Source organism: Chrysemys picta, chromosome 3 (genome assembly GCF_011386835.1).
Source record: "Chrysemys picta bellii isolate R12L10 chromosome 3, ASM1138683v2, whole genome shotgun sequence".
Lineage (NCBI taxonomy): Eukaryota > Metazoa > Chordata > Testudines > Emydidae > Chrysemys > Chrysemys picta.
Window position 1 is genome coordinate 145,573,900 of NC_088793.1, and position 21,150 is coordinate 145,595,049.

The 21,150-nt window shown below is 40.5% G+C and overlaps 1 protein-coding gene across 1 annotated transcript in view; it reads left to right on the forward strand.

The window, feature by feature from the left end:
• BIRC6 (baculoviral IAP repeat containing 6) overlaps positions 1-21,150 on the forward strand; it is a 293,548-nt gene that overhangs the window by 84,984 nt on the left and 187,414 nt on the right. Inside the window, 6 exon segments of the mRNA XM_008174422.4 lie at positions 710-929; positions 6,710-6,843; positions 9,780-9,917; positions 11,530-11,657; positions 12,266-12,397; positions 15,190-15,405. Of these exon segments, the coding sequence (XP_008172644.2) occupies positions 710-929; positions 6,710-6,843; positions 9,780-9,917; positions 11,530-11,657; positions 12,266-12,397; positions 15,190-15,405 (968 nt within the window).

Genomic DNA, 21,150 nt, shown 5'->3' on the forward strand with positions numbered 1-21,150 from the left:
TGGGTGAGGGTTTTATTTTTGATTATGATAATTTTGGATTTAGATGCCTAAAGTGGCAGTTAAGCGGTTAAATCCCCTTGTAGTTCTTCAGAGCTGAAGTCTCATTGAAAGTCACTGAAATGGGACTTAAGCTCCTACGTCACTTAAGCATTTTTGAAAATTTTAGTCTTACCCTTTAATAGTCACATTTTTGCCTGTTAGAAATTTCTAACATAAAATTATAAATATAGGAAAAATCCGTGTAACTTTGAACTTACTTCAGTAGCAATCTGGAGAACCAAGAATGCTTTTTAAAAACATTTTTTTAAACAAGCCATAGATAATGAAGCATACTGAAAATAAATGTGAAGCTTATACACCTCTATCCTGATATAACGCGGTAAAGCAGTGCTCCAGGAGGGCGGGGCTGCGTAGTCCGGCGGATCAAAGCAAGTTCAATATAATGCGGTTTCACCTATAACATGGTAAGATTTTTTTTTTTTTTTTTTGGCTCCTGAGGACAGCGTTATATCGAGGTAGAGGTGTATAATGTTTTTGTATGGGTACCGTTTGACTCTGTATTTTTACCTTACGTTCACAGGTGGGGGGAGAGGGGGATTTATAGCATTCCTGATGAATGTAGTAACTTGCTACTCTTTAAAATGTGAAGACAAACACCTCTCCCCTTAAACGTCCATATGCATTTCATTTGATTTCCTTCTCTTATAAGGGCACTCTGTTCCTGTGGTTCTGCAAAGTACGTTTCATGCTCAGGCTTGTGAAGAGTTATTTAAACATCTCTGTATCAGTGGGACCCCAAAGATACGATTGCACACTGGCCTTCTACTTGTTCAGTTGTGTGGAGGTGAAAGATGGTGGGGGCAGTTTCTCTCTAATGTTTTGCAGGAACTGTACAACTCGGAGCAACTTCTTATTTTTCCACAAGACAGGTAAGGCTGTTTTGGCATAGAGATATGTTGTAACGTTTACTGTGTATGAATGATTTTACATAATTTTATTACAAAATGTTAGGTTTTTAACTTAGTATTTGGGAAGATGGCAGGTGCGTTTTTTTTCCTACTAGAACTAACAATAGAAGTCCAGAGGCTTGAAAAATGCTAATTCTGATTTTTTATTTCCTATTGATGCTGTTTTTCAATATAATGTAAGCTTTTCAATTTAAAAAGTTCCCTTTTGATTTAAGCACTGATTGAAAAGATTACCTAAATTAGAGGTACAGTGTTGTCTGGAGCCAAACGGACTTATCCAGCTCACCACAAAGATGAGAACTTCCCTTGTAATAAACTGATGATCTGATCACTACATCTAATTACAAAGAACAACCACTAAAATTATATTTAAAGAACAATTTCTTAACAGGAAATCTCCATTTTGGCAGTCTGATGCAACTTAAAAGTGAGTCCAATGCTTTCTGATGGAAAAGCAGCGTCAAAGTAGAACATTTCTAAGTTGTAAAGGAAGTATATACACTTGTAAGTTCTTAAGAGCATTGCTTGCATAGATTTCTGCTACATAAGTGAACACACTCAAACTTTTGGGTTAGCAGTATCTGGGGATACACGAGTACTCTGCCTTTGCCCTCTTGTGCTTATCTTCATCCAAAAATGTACAAAGGGGCACGGCTCCACCCACCGGGCTTGTTGCTGTGAATTCAAGAGGCAGTGATCAAGTATTCAGTAGTGTCAGTCACTGCCTCTCTTTTCTCTTGAGAGAATTTACCTCTTTCTCATAACTTACCAGCTTTAAGCTGTGCCCTTCCATCATTTCTATGATGGCCAAGAATACTTTGTACCTATTTTTCCCTTTAAGTTGCATTCATGCTATGTGTGATGCCTCTAGTAACTGCACATATCAAAACTTGAGTCTCCTGAAACTCCACCTGTTGGGACTAATGTTTGGAGGTGCCAGTGCCAGGTATATAGGTTTTGTGCCTCTTGGAAGTTCATTGTCTATGAAACTTGACAGCGTTATCCTGCTATGCAAGCTTCAATGTCAAAGGGCCATATCAAGCTGCCCTTGAGGATCTCTGATTTAATTTTATTCCCTGACACCTTGCACTGGAAGTTAGGAGTCAGTTCAGCTGTCGAGTACCACATTCACTTTGCTGGCATATCCAAGTGGGAGGTCTTTGAAGAACTCTCTTCCAAGTACTGTGACTTTTTCTGATCGAAGTGGTGCCATGACTCCGTAATTCTTGATCTATAACTATGGGCCAGCTTCATTGTGCAAGACATTCTCTGTATCAGGAGCCTCATTAGTGCACTGTTGCCTTCCTTTGTCTTGGGTGTCTTTTGTCTCATCTCCGCAGTGAATGTCTCTGCATTGGGAAACCACGGTTCTGTCCCTTAGTATAAGGGACTTAAACAATTAGACGAGTGGGCTTTCCCATCAATTATAAAAAGCCTACTGGGATCTCTGGTTGACCTCAACATCCATACTTCTCTCCAAAATAGTGATTGACATCAGGTCCCACAACAGGAGTGTGAATTCATCTAAACTCAATCATCATCCAGCTCTGTAGTTATTCTTTAGCCCAAATAAAATCAGGGAAATGTAGCGGGCCGAGCAAAGTGAGGCCTTACGCTCAATTCAGTGTAATGTCTAGCCGGCCGCAACATGATGATGGTTTTTGAAAACATCTGTTCAGGACCTATTGATTTTGATAAAAAAGATGAAAAGTCTGATGTCCACATATGTAAATGTTATGATTATATAGAAGGGGGGAAACGCAATGATCTCAGAGGCCTTCGCAGGGAGCAGAGTCACGCTGCGTATAGGAGTGAGGCAGTGACCTCAGGGTTAGAGTTCAATATGGAGGTTAGGGTGTTCCTATTATGGCCAGACCCCCTCCTAAACTGGGCCACCTGCCTGGGTTGGTTAAGGGAGTGTCATAGTGGCTGGCCTTAAGGGGGCAAGATTCCATCTCAGTATACAGCTCAGCCTACATGAGCAATGAAATGTGCAACCCTCTCTAGTCCTCACTCTCCACCTAAGAACAGGAAGCCAGGAAGATGTTTTATATAGCATGTCTGTAGACAGTATAAAGTAACAAATAGTGTCAGCTCAATACAACTTCCTAAACTGGGACAAACTGCTTCCACTGTTACATGAGTAAGGCTGTGAGTCTGTCAGGGAGGTCATGGAAGTCATGAATTCCGTGACCTTCATAACTTCTGCAGCAGCTGGTGCTGGCTCTAACAGCTAGCAGCAGCAGTTTGGGTGTGTGGGAGGGGCTTAGGGCTAGGGGCAGGAGGTTGGGGGGCATTACCTCAGGGTGCAGGGCTCCCACTGGCGTGGCTCTGCAGCTCCTCCTAGGTGGAGGGGCCTCGGGGGGGGTGGGGGGTGTCTGCTTGCTGCCTGCACCCTCAGGCCCCACCCCAGCAACTCCCATTGGCTGCAGTTCCAGGCCAATGGGAGCTGGGCAGTTGTTGCAGGAGTAGTGCATGGAGCCCCCTGGCCCCTCCACCTCCTAGGAGCTGCAGGGACATGCGGAGCCCCCCCAATACTGGTGCCCACAGACTGCCCTCCTGACTCCCTCCCTCCCCCGAGCACCCGTGGCCCCCCACCCAAGTTTTAGTTAGGGATATACAGGTCTGTCGCATTTTACTCTGAGGTTGCATTCCGCAGTCAGCGTGTAAAGCGAAAATTGCGTACAGTCAAAATTACATTGAGAGTAATGGCGGGCGGAATCGCCCCCACTACATGTACAGTATTAAAATTGTTGTTCTCGTTTTTGCCAACCGCGTAAAGCTGAAATCGCGCATGTTAAATGCGCGTAAGATGTGACAGACCTGTATAGTAAAAGTCATGGACAAGTCACGGGCTGTGAATTTTTTTATTATAAGTCACCTGTCCATGACTTTTTTTACTAAAAATACCTGTGACTAAAATGTAGCCTTACACATGAGTTGTTGAAGTGAGACCAAGGAGGATGACTAATTAGAGCTGTATTTTAACAGTACCTCAAAATTCTGAGTAACTGGAGCAGATAAAAATCTTTTTTCTTTGCAGAATAACTTCATAAGTACAACACGAGCATAAGATAGACCACTAATCAAGTTTCCTCTCTCTGCTATTGCCAGAACTAAAGATGGCTGAATACTGTTTTTTGTTCGTTTGCTGCCAATTCCAGAAAAATCAGTGTCTAGAAAACAATTTTTTTTTGTTTTCAAACAAAAAATTCAGAAAAAAATTCATGTTGGACTGAATAAAATGCTTCCTTCAATTCAGTTTTGGGCATTTTATAAAGAGAGGGAGCAATAATGGCAATTCATAGACATTCATAATGACAATGAGCAGTTATTGTGCCGGGGGGAAAAAAATGAGAATTACTGCATAGGTTAGTGCACTCACTTAGGATATGAGACCGAAGTTCAAGTCCCTACTCCAATGCCTTAAATTTTTTTAAAAAGTAGAACAGCTTCAGTAGGAGAAATTGTGTGACGCAACCAGGCTATCCCATAGCCCATTGGATAGAGAGCTCACCTGTAAGGTGGGAGATTGTAGTTCACATTCCTTGCTCACATCACACAGAGCAGGAATCGAACCTGGGTGTCTCAAATTCCAGCTGAGTGCCCTAACCACTGGGCTAAAAGTTATAAAGAGGCTGGTGCCATCACCACCACCACCTCTGCCAGCCCAAAAAATAAATGTCAAAATGAACAGTTTCATTTCAGCATTTTCAAAACACTTCAGTTTTTCAGTTCAGTAACTACTTGACAACCTTGACCCAATTTCATGAATAGTTTTGGGTTGACCAAAACTTAATTTTTCAGCATATACATTTTTTGACAAAAAAATTTCATGCAGCTCAGAATAACTCCCCTAGAGGAAGTTGCTTCCTCAGTACCTAACCAGTTAGTGGTAGTCCTCTTTTGAGTGATTGTGGTTTATATCCCATTGTCCACTTTTCTGCTTACTGCACCTGTGGATATTCTTATCCATAATCTTTTTTGAATAGTACTAATCTCTTGGACTTAATACCTTAGGGTAATGAGTGAAAGGAATGTAATGATTCTTTAACACTTCTGTTCATCATAATAAATACTACAAGCAGACATATCAGGAGATCTGCAGCTCAGATTTTTTGGGTTATTAATAGGCAACAAGTGTATCAAATTCTATACAAACACATTGCTAATTACATTGAACAGCTATATAGGGCTTATCTCTTCTGGGATCTCTCAGAGGCTATTGGGATTGGTTTTTGAGGTTTTTGCAGTTCACTATTAACTCTGAAACTTAATGATGACACTTCAAATGCTAGTATTAAACTTTTTCAGTGACTTGTCCTAACAAAAACATTCTTTCTTATCCAGTGTGGTTGAATCGTACCCATCATCTTTCCTTCTGCTCACTTCAAAGGTGGCTACAAGGAAATACAACAGCAAAATATAAATATGTGAATCTCAGTTCTTTCATGTTTTTTGGTGGTGGTGTTAGTACTGCACTCAGGTGATCTAGCAACATATCTGTGCTTTGGAGGGACTGAATAGGGACTCCTGGAGAGACTCTGATGCCCTTTCCACATTTGCAGGGGTTGCTTCACAGCAACATGAGCTGCTTTCTTCTTTGCAAGGTTTAGATGGGTTTTCATCACAGAGATCTCAGTTACTAGTGGTTTAGGAAGTAAGAAGGTGATTTTAAAGCAGCTCCATAGAAATATAAATCAAGCAGCACCTGGAACACAGGTCCATCCTCTTTGGAGTAAGAGCAAAAGACTAGGGCTGAGAATCAACCCAGGTCTTAAGTGTAATTAACTTAATTGCGCGGTCTCAAGGCCAGCATTAGTCATCTTGATTATTCAGATTTGATACTATTCTTAAAAAAGATGGTAAAAATTTTCAGAGCATCAGCCATAAATAATTGGCTGCTGTATTGGGGTGTGCAGGCTTTTGTAGGCTTATAACACATGGGCCAGCCTGTAACCTTTACCTCAAATAGGAAAAACTTCTGCTGCCACTTGAATTCTCCCTTGTCCTCCTGGATTCTTTGACGAGTCAAAGGTTGGAAAATTCTCTTGCTAACATAGGTGTTCCAGGCTGGAACTTCCAGCAAACTCAAAGCAGTGCTATTTCTGAACTTTGTTTTTGAGCCAGGTGCCATCAAAAAGTATCACCTTATTCCCTCTTCATGACCTGCTGTCAGTTAAATAGAAGAGTTTGTTCCCTTGGGGAAAAAATGATGGTAAATTGTTAAAATGAAGGTTACAAAAAACCTTACACTTCAGGCAAAAGGAGTACACCTACACGGGAATAATGTGGTGTGGATAATGTGGTAGATGGGGAATTCAGTCCATGTATGTTTTTAATTATTCATTGTTTTACAATACCCAGAATTATAATATTAAAGTAGGGACAAGTAGAATAGGAAATGAAACTGGTCAGTTCTCAGTGAAGAAAATGCATAGATTGGGAACTCTGCAGGCTTCTAATGGTAAATTACTGATGATGACTTAAGGTTAACATGAGAAACTGCAGATTTTATATTATTACATCGTCCCTCTAATAGTACAAATTGAACCCTGCCTACCTTTTTGAACTACAGCGCTCATTTTTTACCCTTACCTTCCTTAATCTTTGATTTGAATGTGTGGAAATGTTGTTTGATGTATTTTCCAGGAAGTATTACTGCATTTAAATGCTTTTTATAAGAATTATAACTGAAGAGAATTGTTCAGTGTGTTAAACATTTTTAATTTTATTTTTAGGGTCTTCGTGTTGCTTTCCTGCATTGGCCAAAGGTCACTTAGCAACAGTGGTGTCTTAGAAAGTTTGCTTAATCTCTTGGATAATCTGCTGTCACCTCTGCAACCTCATTTACCTATGCACAGGCGCACTGAAGGTAGTTCTTCATTTTAGGAGCTATATTTTCAGATTAGATCTTGATTCTAATTAAAGAGTATATTTTCATAACGGGGGCCTGATTGCACCTACTATCAAAGCAGGTTAAGTCAAAATCCCCTTTTTCACTTATTTGGAAACATTGATTTTTTTTGTGGGGGGTTAAAATTTCACATTCTTGATCTTTGCCCAAACATGACTTTTTTTCCTTCAAGTTTTGAGCAAAATCTGCCTCGCTATTCTTGTTCAGTTAGGATGAAAAGGACTTTTACATGTTTAAAAAATTATCCCACTGTGTTTTCAGACAGCTGTAGCAAAAGTAGCTGAATTTCAGAATCAGGCACAGATACAGTTCTCTTTGGGAACTAGTCTTTGTTTGTTTAGCAAATATAGTTGGATTTAATTTGACCAAATTATGGCTATTTGAAAATTAATAGAACATGCGGAATATAAAATTGCATTAAGTGCATAGCTGAAATGCCCTTAACTCATGAGTAGCTAAATGTTTCTTTCTAAATGTTCTGACTTTAAATGTTCATAGCTCTCTAAAAATTCTCAATTGATATTCTCCAAACTAGACTTACTTTGTACATCTTAAAATCATGACAAATTTGAAGAAAATCAGTTAATTACCTTTGAAATTTGTGAAAATTTCAAATTATGGCACATCCCTTAACTCACGTACACTTACAAAGTTATAAAAGGCTCATCAGTTTGGATTTATAGGTTTGCAAGCTTGGTAAATGCTAGCTGTCTCTCTCTGCCTCCCTACTATCCTGAATCCCTCAAACAAAGCTTTGTAAGTGACGGAGGGGAGTTGACTTATTGCTCCCTATCAGTCTACCAAAGGCTAGCACTGCCATACCCTCTCACTTGGTTCTCATAAGTTCTTATGATCTGCCTCTGCAATTCCTCCACCCCTTCTGCCCTCTTCCCAAAGCTGCCAATTTCTCCCTTATCTTCTTGCATCGCTATTCCTGCTCACTGAGGACTTAAGAGCTTCATCTCTGTTGGTTTTCCAGCTTCCTTCCCCTTGGGCAACACAGGTGAACACTAGGGAATTACTGAGTGTGTGATGAGCGCACCAAGTGTGACAGAATTCCCAGTAGAGGGGGAAGGGGTGAGAAGAAGCATCAAATGTAGAGAGCGAGAAAAGGAGTGAGAAACTAATGGTTCTCTCCCATTAGTCCTTCAGCTAAGGGTACGTCTATACTACCCGCCGGATCAGCGGGTACTGTTTGATATTTCAGGGATCGATTTATCACATCTTGTCCGGACGCGATAAATCGATCCGTGAATCGACGCCCATACTCCACCTCGGCAGGAGGAGTAAGCGGAGTCGATGGGGGAGCCGCAGCAGTCGACTCGCTGCCATGAGGATGGCCAGGTAAGTTGAACTAAAATACTTTGACTTCAGCTACGCGAATACCGTAGCTGAAGTTGCGTATCTTAGTTCGAACCCCCCCGATAGTGTAGTCCAGGCCTAAGAGTCAGAAAATAAGACACAACAGTAGGGGAGAAAAATAAGGTGTTTGGGGTGGAAGTGAGGGGGAGTGCTAAAATTTGGGGTGGAGGGGGGAAAAAAGCATTTAAGAAGTACTTAGATATTAAGAGAAATTGAAGAACAGAGGTATTGATATGGATAGAAGGAAAAGACATAGTATGATCATTTAAAAAAACAAAACAAAACAACCCAAACAACTTTTATACATCTTTCTGTGGACCAGACTCCTATACTGTAGATCAGAATCTTTTTGGTTTTTTTGTCTGAAACCTGGACTGATGTGCAACAATAGTCACCCAGAGAGCCATCCTACCTCTTGTCCCTCTAGTCTTCATTGCCAGTTCCAGGCCCTACCATAAAGTCTCTTCTGTTACCGTTTAAGATGGGGCAATATGTTCCAATGGACAGAGTACGGGATAGGGAAGTCAGAGTGCCTAGATTCTGTTGCTTGCTCTGCCAGTGACTGGGTGTGACACCTTGGGCAAATCACTTCTGTGCCTTGGTTTTCTTATCTGTAAATTGGAAATGATGATACTTGAGTTGACTGAGCATTTTGAGATAAATGGACAAAATGTCCTGTATAAAAACTATGTAGTTATTAAGTGTGCCACTTAAATATAGTATTTACACACAGATATGAAAATATGATTTTAGCCTGCAATGTGGTACACAATAATCTTTGGCCTACTGGTGCATGTTGTGTCTATATAGGCATCCAGTTTAATTAAAGACACTGGTTGAGTGACCTGATGGTCATTGATACACACTAATTAGTGTGTTTTATAACTGTTTTGAGGACAGAAGAATGACTCATTGATTCAGAAGGATTTCTTGTGTGATGTACAAGTAGGATGCAAAAATCCCCACCCCCCGTTAGCATGTGTGAGGCCAATGCAGGCAATAATGATATTAGTGCTATCAATTTGCAGGGGGTACTACGTCTTGCCTCAGTATGAGGGTTTCAGCTTTCCCAGCAACTGGCTGAGATTTCACTTTGAATGAGAGCTAGCTTGCTGAAGAGCAATCTGTGGAAAACAGGGGAATGTTAGTGGATTGAGAAGAATAACTGCCCTTGTTTGCCTTTTGTTACCAAGGTTCACAGTCAAGGGGACATTAACAGTGAGGGAGAATCCTTCTATTTCCATTTTCATCTGACAGGAAGAATTGTAATCTTTGCTTTTGGACCTTACTTCAGCTCTTCATGATTCCCTTCCTTCCAACTTCTTTCTGTTCTCTGAGACCCCATGCAGTGATTCTTGAGTGAAAGTCCTTTCTTCTGCTTGTGGAAGGAAACATGGAAACCCTTATTACCTAGAACTGTGTACACCATAAAATGTCTGTGTGGGGATTCTTTAAGCATTGCTTTTCTGATTTAGTAAATTTTTGAAATTAGAACAATCACTCAAATGTCACCTAAAACCTACTTGTTTAAGGGGTATTGGACATTCCCATGATCAGCTGGGTTGTAATGCTGGTATCCAGACTCCTAGACTATGTGGCAACAGTTGAAGATGAAGCAGCAACAGCCAAGAAGCCTTTGAATGGAAAAGAGAGGGAGAGATTCCTGACAGGTATGGAACACTTACAATATTTCTAATTCAAGTCTAGATTTTAGAGATCTTTGGAGCTGGCAGTACTGAACATTTTACAGTGTTCAAAAATGATTCAGAATCATGAGATTTTAAAAATACAACTTTGGATTTATTTATTAGCCTTTTGGTTCTTGAGCCATTTATGAATTACATTTTCAAACGCTTTTTCACAACCATGATGGGTATAAACTTGTTTAAAAAAAAAAAATTGAGATTTTCACATTATCGCATGATACCAGGAGCTGGAGCTTTAAGAAACACAAAATATTTTGAGACGGTCAATAATATTGCGAGAGTTGGCAACACTGTTAAACCGAAAAAAGGACAGGAGACACTGGATATGGTTTAATTAGGCTGCAACTTTATTATTAGATGTCTGGGACTACCTGGCAGATAAGTGTACAGTTCAAGTAACTCCATGATCATTTCAATGTCTACCCAGGGGCTTCTGCCAGCCCCCCTTTTTCCATCCTGGTCCCCAGCCAACCGATTTACTGGGACTCGATCATATCCCTTCCCCCTCCCTCAGATAGGTTATAAAGGAAAGGGGGGGTTGACTCCCTGCCATGCCAGTCATAGGACCCCTGTTCTGCTCCTTTAACAAACACCTCCTTTAAGTCCTTTTCCAAGCCATTTATCTGGTCACTGTATCCCTTCCCTATGGAGTACATGCACTGGACATCCACCCCACACTCTAGGTTATGATGTCACAACTCATTACTTAACTCCCTTCCCTGTTCACCATAATAAAGCCTCCCCAAACCTGTTGTGGGGAAAGCAAAAACCACACCACATCATCTTGGTCAATCTGGTGGTGAGGGAAAATTCCTTCCTAGCCCCCTGAGACAAGAGTGGCTAGTGCAATGCCCACAATGGGTCCAGACCAAACTTAGTATTTTGCCATTTCCAAGGGGAAGGAGTGTGAGTGCTGCTTTGCCTGGTCCAGAGAAAAGGGACTTTTCCTGCCAGGCTTGCTCTTGGTCAACTCTCCGGCCCTTTCAGTCCCTGGGGGATGAGTCAACATTATCACGCTAACCCACTCTACATTTTCAGCAGCTTCTGTGCCTCTCTCTCACTACCACCTGTAAAGTGCTATACTCCTTCCCCCAGCAAGCTGGACAATGGTGCCCGTACTTAAGGTGTGGTGCGGTCAACTTGACGTTTGTGTGACTGTGTTTGTAGGTAACGTGCGAGGAGAATGGTGTGTTTGAGTAAGTGTATTTCAATTTCTAGCTTAGTTGTGGGTGGGGGTTTTTTGGGTTGTGTTTTTTTTGTTTTGTTTTTAAGTGTCATCTTTCAAGGGGAGAAATGTGAGTGATAAGTATTTCGAATTATAGTGCTTTTGGTTTGTATGAGTTGAACTAGTCTTGTTTGTTCCTTTCATACTTCAGAACTTGAAAATAGTAAATGCAAAGTTGTACTGTTGACCTTTTCAAGCTATGCAGTAATGCTGCCACCTAAAGTGAGGATTGCGTGACAGTTTAGTAGAAGCCTTAAATGAGTTTATAGAATGACAACTTCTTATTGCTCTCAACAATTTTAGGAACTGTTAAAAGTGAGCCTCAAATATTGATATGTTTCTTTCCTTTAGGCAACCAGTGGAGTTTTATTAATAATAGCCTACATACCCAGAGCCTGAGCAGATCTTCTAAAGGCAACAGTAGCCTAGATAGATTGTACTCCAGAAAGATCAGAAAGCAACTTGTTCATCATAAACAGGTAACTTTCAGTGTGTACTGGCACTTTTAATGTAAGATACTTGAGTAATGTACTTTATTTCTTAAAATTCCAGCTTTGGGCATGGAGCTCATTCAATCTTGCTTTTGCAGAGGCCTGGTTCTGTAGTTAAAAGCTGTCTCTCTCTCTTGACATGCATCTCAAACTGCAGGGCATGGGATCTGCTGAAATCATTCTAGTCTTGTGGAGCATATTGTTATACTTCCCTGTGGTCCATATTTGATAGTAAAACTTTTACATTTTTGGTGAATCAAAAAACGTCTGAGTGCAAGCTTCTAGAGGCTGACCAGCTATAATTCAACAGTATATCATTTTTAAGACTGTGTTCACTTTTAAATGCACCTGTACAGGTTTTGTGACCCTGTGTTCATATCTAAAAATTCTCTTAAAATATTGGTGGTTCTTAAACCTAATCTGCTCTGACTCTGCTGGCAGCCCATTGAAGTTGTAAAATTCAAGGTTGTACAAAAACTAAACTTAAAAAGGCTCAAGTTGCAATTTGAATTGAAGTTTACTATCATATGAAAATACTGATCCTTTTCGCATCTTATTGCTTAATTTTTGTTTTTCCTATTAACATTTTCTTTTAGCAACTTAACTTATTAAAAGCAAAACAGAAGGCTTTGGTGGAACAGATGGAAAAAGAGAAAATACAAAGCAACAAAGGATCATCATACAAACTTTTAGTAGAACAGGCAAAACTAAAGCAGGCTACTTCAAAGGTATGATGTTCTGAAACTGCAGTTCACTTGTTGTCTTTTGTGTGAAAAGACCTGTTCCTGCAAAATCATTTTTGTCCTGGGTTGACTTTATACAAAAAAAAAGTGTTTCATTCTGGCTCTTATCAAGGCTGTTCTGTTTGCCGAATTCAGCAGCCATCTGTAAATGTCTGGCTTGGGAAAAATGTTTTAGTTGATTCTGCTACAGGCACCTTTTAGTTGATCATAGCCAAAATCACCAATAACCTAGAAGCGTTTGTAGTGTCAAACTAATCTATAGATCACAGTAAACCTCTGACAGCACTTGTCTATAAAGAACTGAAAATGTGCTTTATATGGCTAACTTATGAGTGTGATTTTTTTTTTTTTAAAGGAAATTGTCTTGGGTGAGTAGCTAAAAAGTAAGCATGCCAATCCTTCTCCTCCCAAAGCAAACAAATGCTGTATTGAAAACACTTGCTCTTATTTTTAGAAAGTTTAGCTTTCCACAAGCATGGTGGCAACATATAAATCCTACCTTGTTGTTATGAGCTCTGGATTCTGGGGATGAAAACAAACCCAGGCATGCTCGGAGAACAATCTAGTAAACTTCAGTGCCTTGTCTGCCAACAGAAATGGATCAGGCAGTATGGACGTTCCTTTGAGCATAAAACAAGTAGACCAGTGGCACCTTAAAGACTAACAGATTTTAAGGTGCCACCGGACTCCTTATTGTTTTTGTGGATACAGACTAACACAGCTACCCCCAATACTTAAAACAAGTAGGACTCACTTCATAGATACCAGACTTGAGTATCCATTTAGATTTTTACCTTTGGAAAACTTTAGGCTTTGGAAATCTTGTTACCTATCAGGACTTCTGAAAGCCTTTAAGGTATCATAGATGCATATAGGTTATAAAAGAGAAATAAATAAGCATGTCATTTTATAATTACCATGGGAAAAAATAGAGTTAAAGAAACACCAGCAAATTTTACCAAGCACTGCATTTTCACTAACACTCCTCTTTGTCATGAGTTTCACTTTCCTGCTCTTTCTGCTGTATTCTTGAGTTGTTAGTTCAGTGAAATAGACTCTTCTGCAGCAGCAACAATAAACCACTTCCCACCTTGCAGTGGTTAGCATGTAGTCACTTTTCCCTTGCACAGTAATAGAAGGGCCAGAAAGATTTTGCAGTTGGAACAGAAGGAACTCCATAGGTGATCAGGGGAGGGGAATCGTAGGCCTGCTAGCGAATGCTTACAGAGGCTGAAGGGACTCAGCCACTGATCCAACTGTGAAGCAGGTAAGTGAACTGGTTGGCCAATCCTGGAATTGAAGACTCAACAGTGGAGTGCAGCAGGTTTTATAAGTCAGTGGCACAGTTTTAAACACCTGCACTGCCCCACTGGCTGAAATATGCTGTTGGTTAAAGCTGTATGGGATTCACTTTACAGCAATCCTGCTTGTGTTGAAAATAATAGGTTGCATTAAAACCTTCCACATTTAATATGATCTATCTATTGTATGTACATACCATGTATGTGATAAATTACATTTTATGCAATTTTGATCACATCACCTGTTATCAGTGCCATCTTCCAGCATTCCAAACTTGGGAGTAGCTTCAAACAGCTGCCATGTTTTTTTAAAAATAAACAAACAAACAAAAAAAACCCTGTCCAGGCAAAGGTTTCCTTCTGTCCCCACTCCCCAAAAAAACAAAAACAAAAAAACCCCCTGCAGCCAAATGACAGTGACCCTTGCTCACTCTGACAAAAAGATGGGGGGGGATGAGCGGGTGGTGCTGTTAAAATAATACAGGATTCTGCCCAAACAGTGACGAATTGAAAGTATCCAACTTGCAATTTATTAGTACTAGAAATGACAACTGCAGACTATTGATTACCATATAATCAATCCCAAAGGGAGAGGCAGGAATTAAGCAATGGAAGAGTGGTCGACGGGGTGTACAAAGTGTGTGACACAAAGCTTATACGGTGTAACAAAGAATCCTTTATTGTACATGTCAAGAAATAATGTCTGTATGTTTTCATATAGCTTGAGTCTTAAGTATTTTGTGTGCCACCAGCGTGCACATTTTTACTTCTCTTTGTGCAGGGTAGTTGAGGCCCTGTATATCTGCAGTTCCAATTCTTTAGCCACTAGGAAAGAACTGAGAAGTCCGTATTCTTGATGGGCCATACATTTTAGTTATAATTTACTACTGTGTCGGAATACAATGCTTTTGAATTTATGGTAACTAAGGATCCATGAACAGATGTAGGAATATGAAAAAATTGTATCAATTAAGAGTCCAGTTTCTAAAACCAGTTTTTCTGTAAAGTAAGTATACAGAATACACAATGGTGTTGAGAAATCTATCAAACTCTAGAATATCTTTGAGGATGTGAGTATGACTATAGTCTTAGTCATTGCATGGTTCTGTTTAGGCTGAAACTATAGCGAAAGGAACTGAACCCACGGTAGTTTAATATTATATTACTAAATTCAATCTAAATAAATTTTAAAAAAGCTACTCCGTAGTATGAAAGTTGATTGACCTTTGTGTAAGATGAACTGCATTACACACTTATGGCTTTGTTACTTGAAAGCAATGCAACCAACCCAAATTTATGTCACGTTCCCATATAATCTTAATATAGGCCCAATATGAGAGTGTGGGATTCTCCATTATTATTAAAAAGTTCTAGAGGCACTGTTACATTTTTCCAACTCTTGATATGCTTACATGGAGAAAATAGGCAGTTTAGTTTAAAAATTTAACACTTGTTTTATATTTTGTAATTATGCAGCATTTCAAGGATTTAATACGCTTACGTCGGACTGCAGAGTGGCCTCGTTCTACTTTAGACACAGAAGTATCGACGACAAAGGAAACGCCAGAAATTGAGCCACTTCCATTTACTCTGGCACATGAACGTTGTATCTCAGTAGTGCAGAAGCTGGCGCTCTTTCTTTTGTCAATGGACTTCACTTGCCATGCAGATCTACTGCTGTTTGTTTGTAAGGTAAACAGAATGCTACAAAAGTAGGCAGTGGGGTTGTTAAAGTGAAGTTCATTTTTATCAAGAATTATCCTAAAGTATGTGGTCTTTCAGCATAGTATTGATGAAAATATCTTGTCAGCTGCTACTTTTGCCTTTTCTTGAGGATACATTTAAAAATACTTAAATTATTGAATTTGTAATGATCCCTAATAGTCTCAGGTTCCCATGTTTTCCAGTATTTGAAAATTACATAATGGAATTATGCTTGCAAAGTATCTCCTACAGAGCACCATTTTAAAAAATACTTTTACATTAATACAGTTTAGCTAGAATAAATTGAGAAGGGAAACCTGAGAAGGGAATATTTCATCTACTTATTTTAGCTCTACATAACTTTATTGTTCGTATGAACAAAGTATACCATTTGTAAAGGAGAAAGCTATTACTTGTTTTTTTTTCAAACCATATTATTAAATACACATAACTAGTACATTCACAACTAGTAACACTATTACAGTAAGTTTATATCCTATTTTCCTTTAAAATAACCTACTTTAGAGCACTGTCACTCAGTCATGTTTTGGCTTAAAATAAAGATTTTTGTATAAAGAACATGCTCGTTTAATTTTAACTGCAGACAAAAGTAACCAGGAACCTTTGAGGCTTTCAGATGCCTCGTTTTAGCTCTTGTTAAGCATATTGTTTGTTTTACACCCGAAACTTGGATGCAATGTATTGCATCTGTTTGTGGTTGTTCCTTGAGGCTTTCTGAAACTTTTTTAGAACTACGTAATTACAACTTTCCACCGTTTGGAAACATTTGGACTGCACCTCAGTTTGTTCAGATACCAGATCCAGGTTAGTTTTGTCCACAGGCTCCAGGTCTTGACCAGGCTCTTTCCGTTCTTGTGTCGGATTCTCTTCCAGCAGATGTGCAAAGAGAATAGCAATCCAGTGCTCCTGTCTCACTGTGATCCTAATCTTCTTCAAATCTGGTTTTAGAGTAGTAGTAAGCAAAATATTTCTTCTTTTCCCCCGACTCAAGAAAATTGAAATATCTGGTGCTTTGTTTCTTGAAAGGGATTACCTGCCAAGCCCATTCTTTGTTTCCTTCTCCTTCATTATCATGGAGCAGGCCAAATGGAGGAAGCCAAAGAGCAAGAAGCCCTTCTCAAGAGCCATAGAAGGAGAGCTCTGCTGTGACTGCTCCAGCCCATGCACCACCTTCTCTGCAATGAAAAGGGGCTCAGTCAATACAGCTTGTAGGTGGCCCCCAACTATCCCTCCTACCAGCAGCCAAAGTCCCCTAGTTGCCTCTACAAGGACAGGTCAGTCCTTCAGATCATGAGATTCAGCAAACTGATGTACCTTCCCCAAACATGGACTCCTCATGGATAAATCAAGAACCTGAGGTGGAGTTTTGATGTTAAATGTAATTGGCAGAGCCCTGGTCTCTTCTTTCTCCACTTAAGAGGAGCATCTGTGCTGCTTTTGGAATGTTCACCTGTATTTTCTCTTCAGCTGACTTTCAGAGGATGAGGAATGGGGGGATTCAGGGTTCCTATACCTACACAGGCTAAGAGCCAAAAGGACACAGCAGACGAGAAGAAGCTGGTCCCCGTAGGACCAGTTTTCCATTAAAAGGCAAAAGAAACTCATAAGGCACAGAAAAAAGCCCCAAACTGCTCCAGACCCTAACCTCCTTTCCAGGAGCTTTATCTTAACACTTAACAGAGGAAGTGTTGGCTTTGGATCATAACCCTGGGCCAAAGAAACAGAAGTATTTTCATGCAGGCATATTTGAATCTCTGGGGAAGGTGGTGGTAGTGGCCATGAGAGAGCTCCAGGCAAACCGAGGCTGTACCGGCTAAAGCCAAGGAGAATAACTCCCATCAAAAACTAAGGATTTGCTTTCCCTTTCTATTTCTTCTTCAAAGAAACTACTAGAAAAGTGGGACAGTTCTTGCAGAGAGCACTGTTGGCAAGTTGTGAAGATGTACAGAGTAATAGAGCCACCAGAGATTCACCCCCCCCCCCCCCCAATCTTCTGTAAGACTGATGAAGCAGAGGCATCCATGGCAATTCCTATTGAGGATGATTTCTTTCAATGAGACCTTGGCCATAAAGATAGAAGCCACCCTTAAGATTTTGAAAAATCTTCAGCAGCTCTTGGAGCCTCACTGGCAACCATGTACTTTGCCATAACCATAATGTCCTGGTGCAACAACCTAGAAAGTCATGCTCCTCAGGACAACAATGAAGTCAAATCAATGCCAAAAGAATCTAACCACAACATTTGTAACCTTATGAATCTGTGGACTCAGTGGGTGTGACAGTAAGAACCGGCTAACTCGGAGACCAAATGCATCCCTGTTTCTCAGGATTGTTAAAAGGATAAACTTCAATTTCCAAATTGGGTATAGGAATATATAAAGGCTAAGTGACTTTCCAAATGAAAGAAGGGAGTTTTTGTTAGAGATGGGTATTTATTCCAAATCTCTTTAGGCCTGATCTTGAACCTAAAATTTAGGATGATCTAGCTACGTTGCTCAGGGCTGTGACAAATTTACTGCCTCTGAGAAGTGGATTACTTACATTGACCGACAGAAAAAATCCTTTCCATCAATGTAGGAAGCCATCTACACTGAGGCTACAGCGGCACAGCTGCAGCGCCATAGCTGTGTTGCTCTTGTAGTGTAGATATGTCCTTAAACTCAGTGCTGTAGCACAACGCCATTCTTCCTTCTATTTCTGGGGTAAGAACTAGACTTGGGGCGCTACAGGGAAGCCTAGATTAGGTAATAGGGCCAAACCCTAGTGTGAACAGTTAGAGTAACTCCAGTCAGGTGTGTTTTCATCCAGAAATAGACATATGGACAGAAGGGGCACTGTAATGCTTTTTTCTCCAGCACCAGTAATCTTATTGAGCATGGCTTATTTGTATCCAACCATATCATCAGCCAAAGATAGGACACAGTGACCTAAGCATTAAAGAGGCAATGGTTAGATTGCCTGGACCCACTCTTTCAAATCACAGAAGGTGTCACCGAGCCCCTAGTTCTCGTGAGATACATAAATTGAGTCCCATGCTATTTACTAGACTCCAGTTTTTACATGAGAACCAGACACTTGGGAAAAAGTGTTCTACCTGAATAATTCAATGCTCTAGCCCAGGCGTAGGCAACCTATGGCACGCGTGCCGAAGGCGGCACGCAAGCTGATTTTCAGTGGCACTCACACTGCCTGGGTCCTGGCCCACCGCTCCAGGGGCTCTGCATTTTAATTTAATTTTAAATGAAGTTTCTTAAACATTTTTAAAAACCTTGTTTGCATACAACAACAGTTTAGTTATATATTATAGTCTTATAGAAAGAGATCTTCTAAAAATGTTAAAATGTATGACTGGCACGCAAAACCTTAAATTAGAGTGAATAAATGAAGACTCGGCACACCACTTCCGAAAGGTTGCCGACCCCTGCTCTAGCCATTATGCAATAATGATCTTAACCAGCCAAAGCACTCCAAACACAACTAAATACAGGGTTTTGCCTACACTCATTTTTGGTGGTGACATAGGATCCCAAACTATTCTTTCCAAGTTAAACTCCCCTTTCTATTCTACTTAGGAGAGAGTTCTCCTGACACGTTGTCCAAATCTTCAATGTGCTCTGGAGAGATTATGGTATAACTAGATGTTCATAAAGCTCTAAAGTTGTATATTAAGTGTTGCATAGAAAAATGATTAAAAGAATATTCAGATGCAAAGTCAAGCACCTAAAAATTAGGGAATCACTGATCTAGGAGGCTATGTTAAGGATTTACAGGCAACTGTAGTGTATGTTCATTATGAAAGTCTTTAATTACAGGTTCACATACTATTTTTTCCACAGGACTTCTGACTCTTTCATTGGCCAAATAATAATATTCTTACAATTAAGCCATATTTGGGTGGATTTTCATATGTCAGCACAAGGCACGTCTTTGATGGGATCCCCTGGCAAACTTCAATCCCTTCTTCAAAGCCTGGAGGTGCTACGATTGTTTCATTGAGCAGCTTTAAGAATTTAACACTGGAAAACATTTTTCACTAACCTTTTTCTCATAAATGGCCCAACAGCTTTTTTTGAAATTTTCTTAAAACACAATCTGGCATTGACCATTTTATTCCAAACTTTTAGTTTGACAAAGTTATAAGCAATGGAAAACAGGGTGTCTATTGTAAAGAAAGTAGCAGGCAACCTTAACTCTGGGTAGTTCTGCTAGCTCTGCCTATAATATGTATGCAGTGTTGTTGTAGTCATGTTGGTTCTAGGATATTAGAGAATTTGGTCCAATAAAAGATATTTCATAGAATCCTAGAAGATTAGGGTTGGAAGAGACCTCAGGAGGTCATCTAGTCCAACCCCTTGCTGAAAGCAGGACCAACCCTAACTAAATCATCTCAGCCAGGGCTTTGTCAAGCTGGGCCTTAAACACCTCTAAGGATGGAGATTCGACCACCTCCCTAGGTATCCCATTCTCGTGCTTCACCACCCTCCTAGTGAAATGGTTTTTCCTAATATCCAACCTAGACCCCCCCCCCCCACTGCAACTTGAGACCATTGTTCCTTGTTCTGTCTTCTGCCACCACTGAGAACAGCCTACCTCCATCTTTGGAACCCCCCTTCAGGAAGTTAAAGGCTGCTATCAAATCCCCCTTCACTCTTCTCTTCTGCAAACTACATAAACCCAGTTCCCTCAGCCTCTCCTCCTAAGTCATGTGCCCCAGACCCCTAATCATTTTTGTTGCCCTCCACTGGACTCTTTCCAATTTGTCCACATCCTTTCTGTAGTGGGGGGCCTGAAACTGGATGCAATACTCCAGATGTCACCTCACCAGTGCCGAATAGAAGGAAATAATCACTTTCCTCGATCTTCTGTCAGTGCTCCTACTAATGCAGCCCAGTATGCCATTAGCCTTTTTGGCAACAAGGGCACGCTGTTGACTTGTATCCAGCTTCTCAACCACTGTAATCCCCAGGTCCTTTTCTGCAGAACTGCCACTTAGCCAGTAGCAGTGCATGGGATTCTTCCATCCTAAGTGCAGGACTCTGCACTTGTTGAACCTCATCTGATTTCTTTTGGCCCAATCCTCCAATTTGTCTAAGTCACTCTGGACCCTATCCCTACCCTCCAGCGTATCTACCTCTCCCCCCAACGTAGTGTCATCTGCGAACTTTCTGAGGTGCAATCCATTCCATCATCCAGATCATTAATGAAGATATTGAACAAAACCAGCCCCAGGGCCGACCCCTAAGATACGCCGCTTGATACCGGCTGCCAACTAGACATCAAGCTGTTGATCACTACCCATTAGCCTGATGATCTAGCTATCTTTCTATCCACCTTGTAGTCCATTCATCCAATCCATACTTCTTTAACTTGATGGGAAGAATACTGTGTGAGACCGTATCTAAAGCTTTGCTAAAGTCAAGATGTATCACGTCCACTGCTTTCCCCATATCCACAGAGCCAGTTATCTCATCATAAAAGGCAATCAGGTTGGTCAGGCATGACTTGCCCTTGGTGAATCCATGTTGACTGTTCCTGATCACCTTCCTCTCCTCCAAGTGCTACAAAATTGATTCCTTGAGGACCTGCTTCATGATTTTTCCAGGGACTGAGGTGAGGCTGACTGGCCTGTAGTTCCCCGATCCTCCTCCTTTCCTCACCCACCTTGTCAGCCTATAATATAGCATGAAGATACCACTCATTTACCTTTTTCTG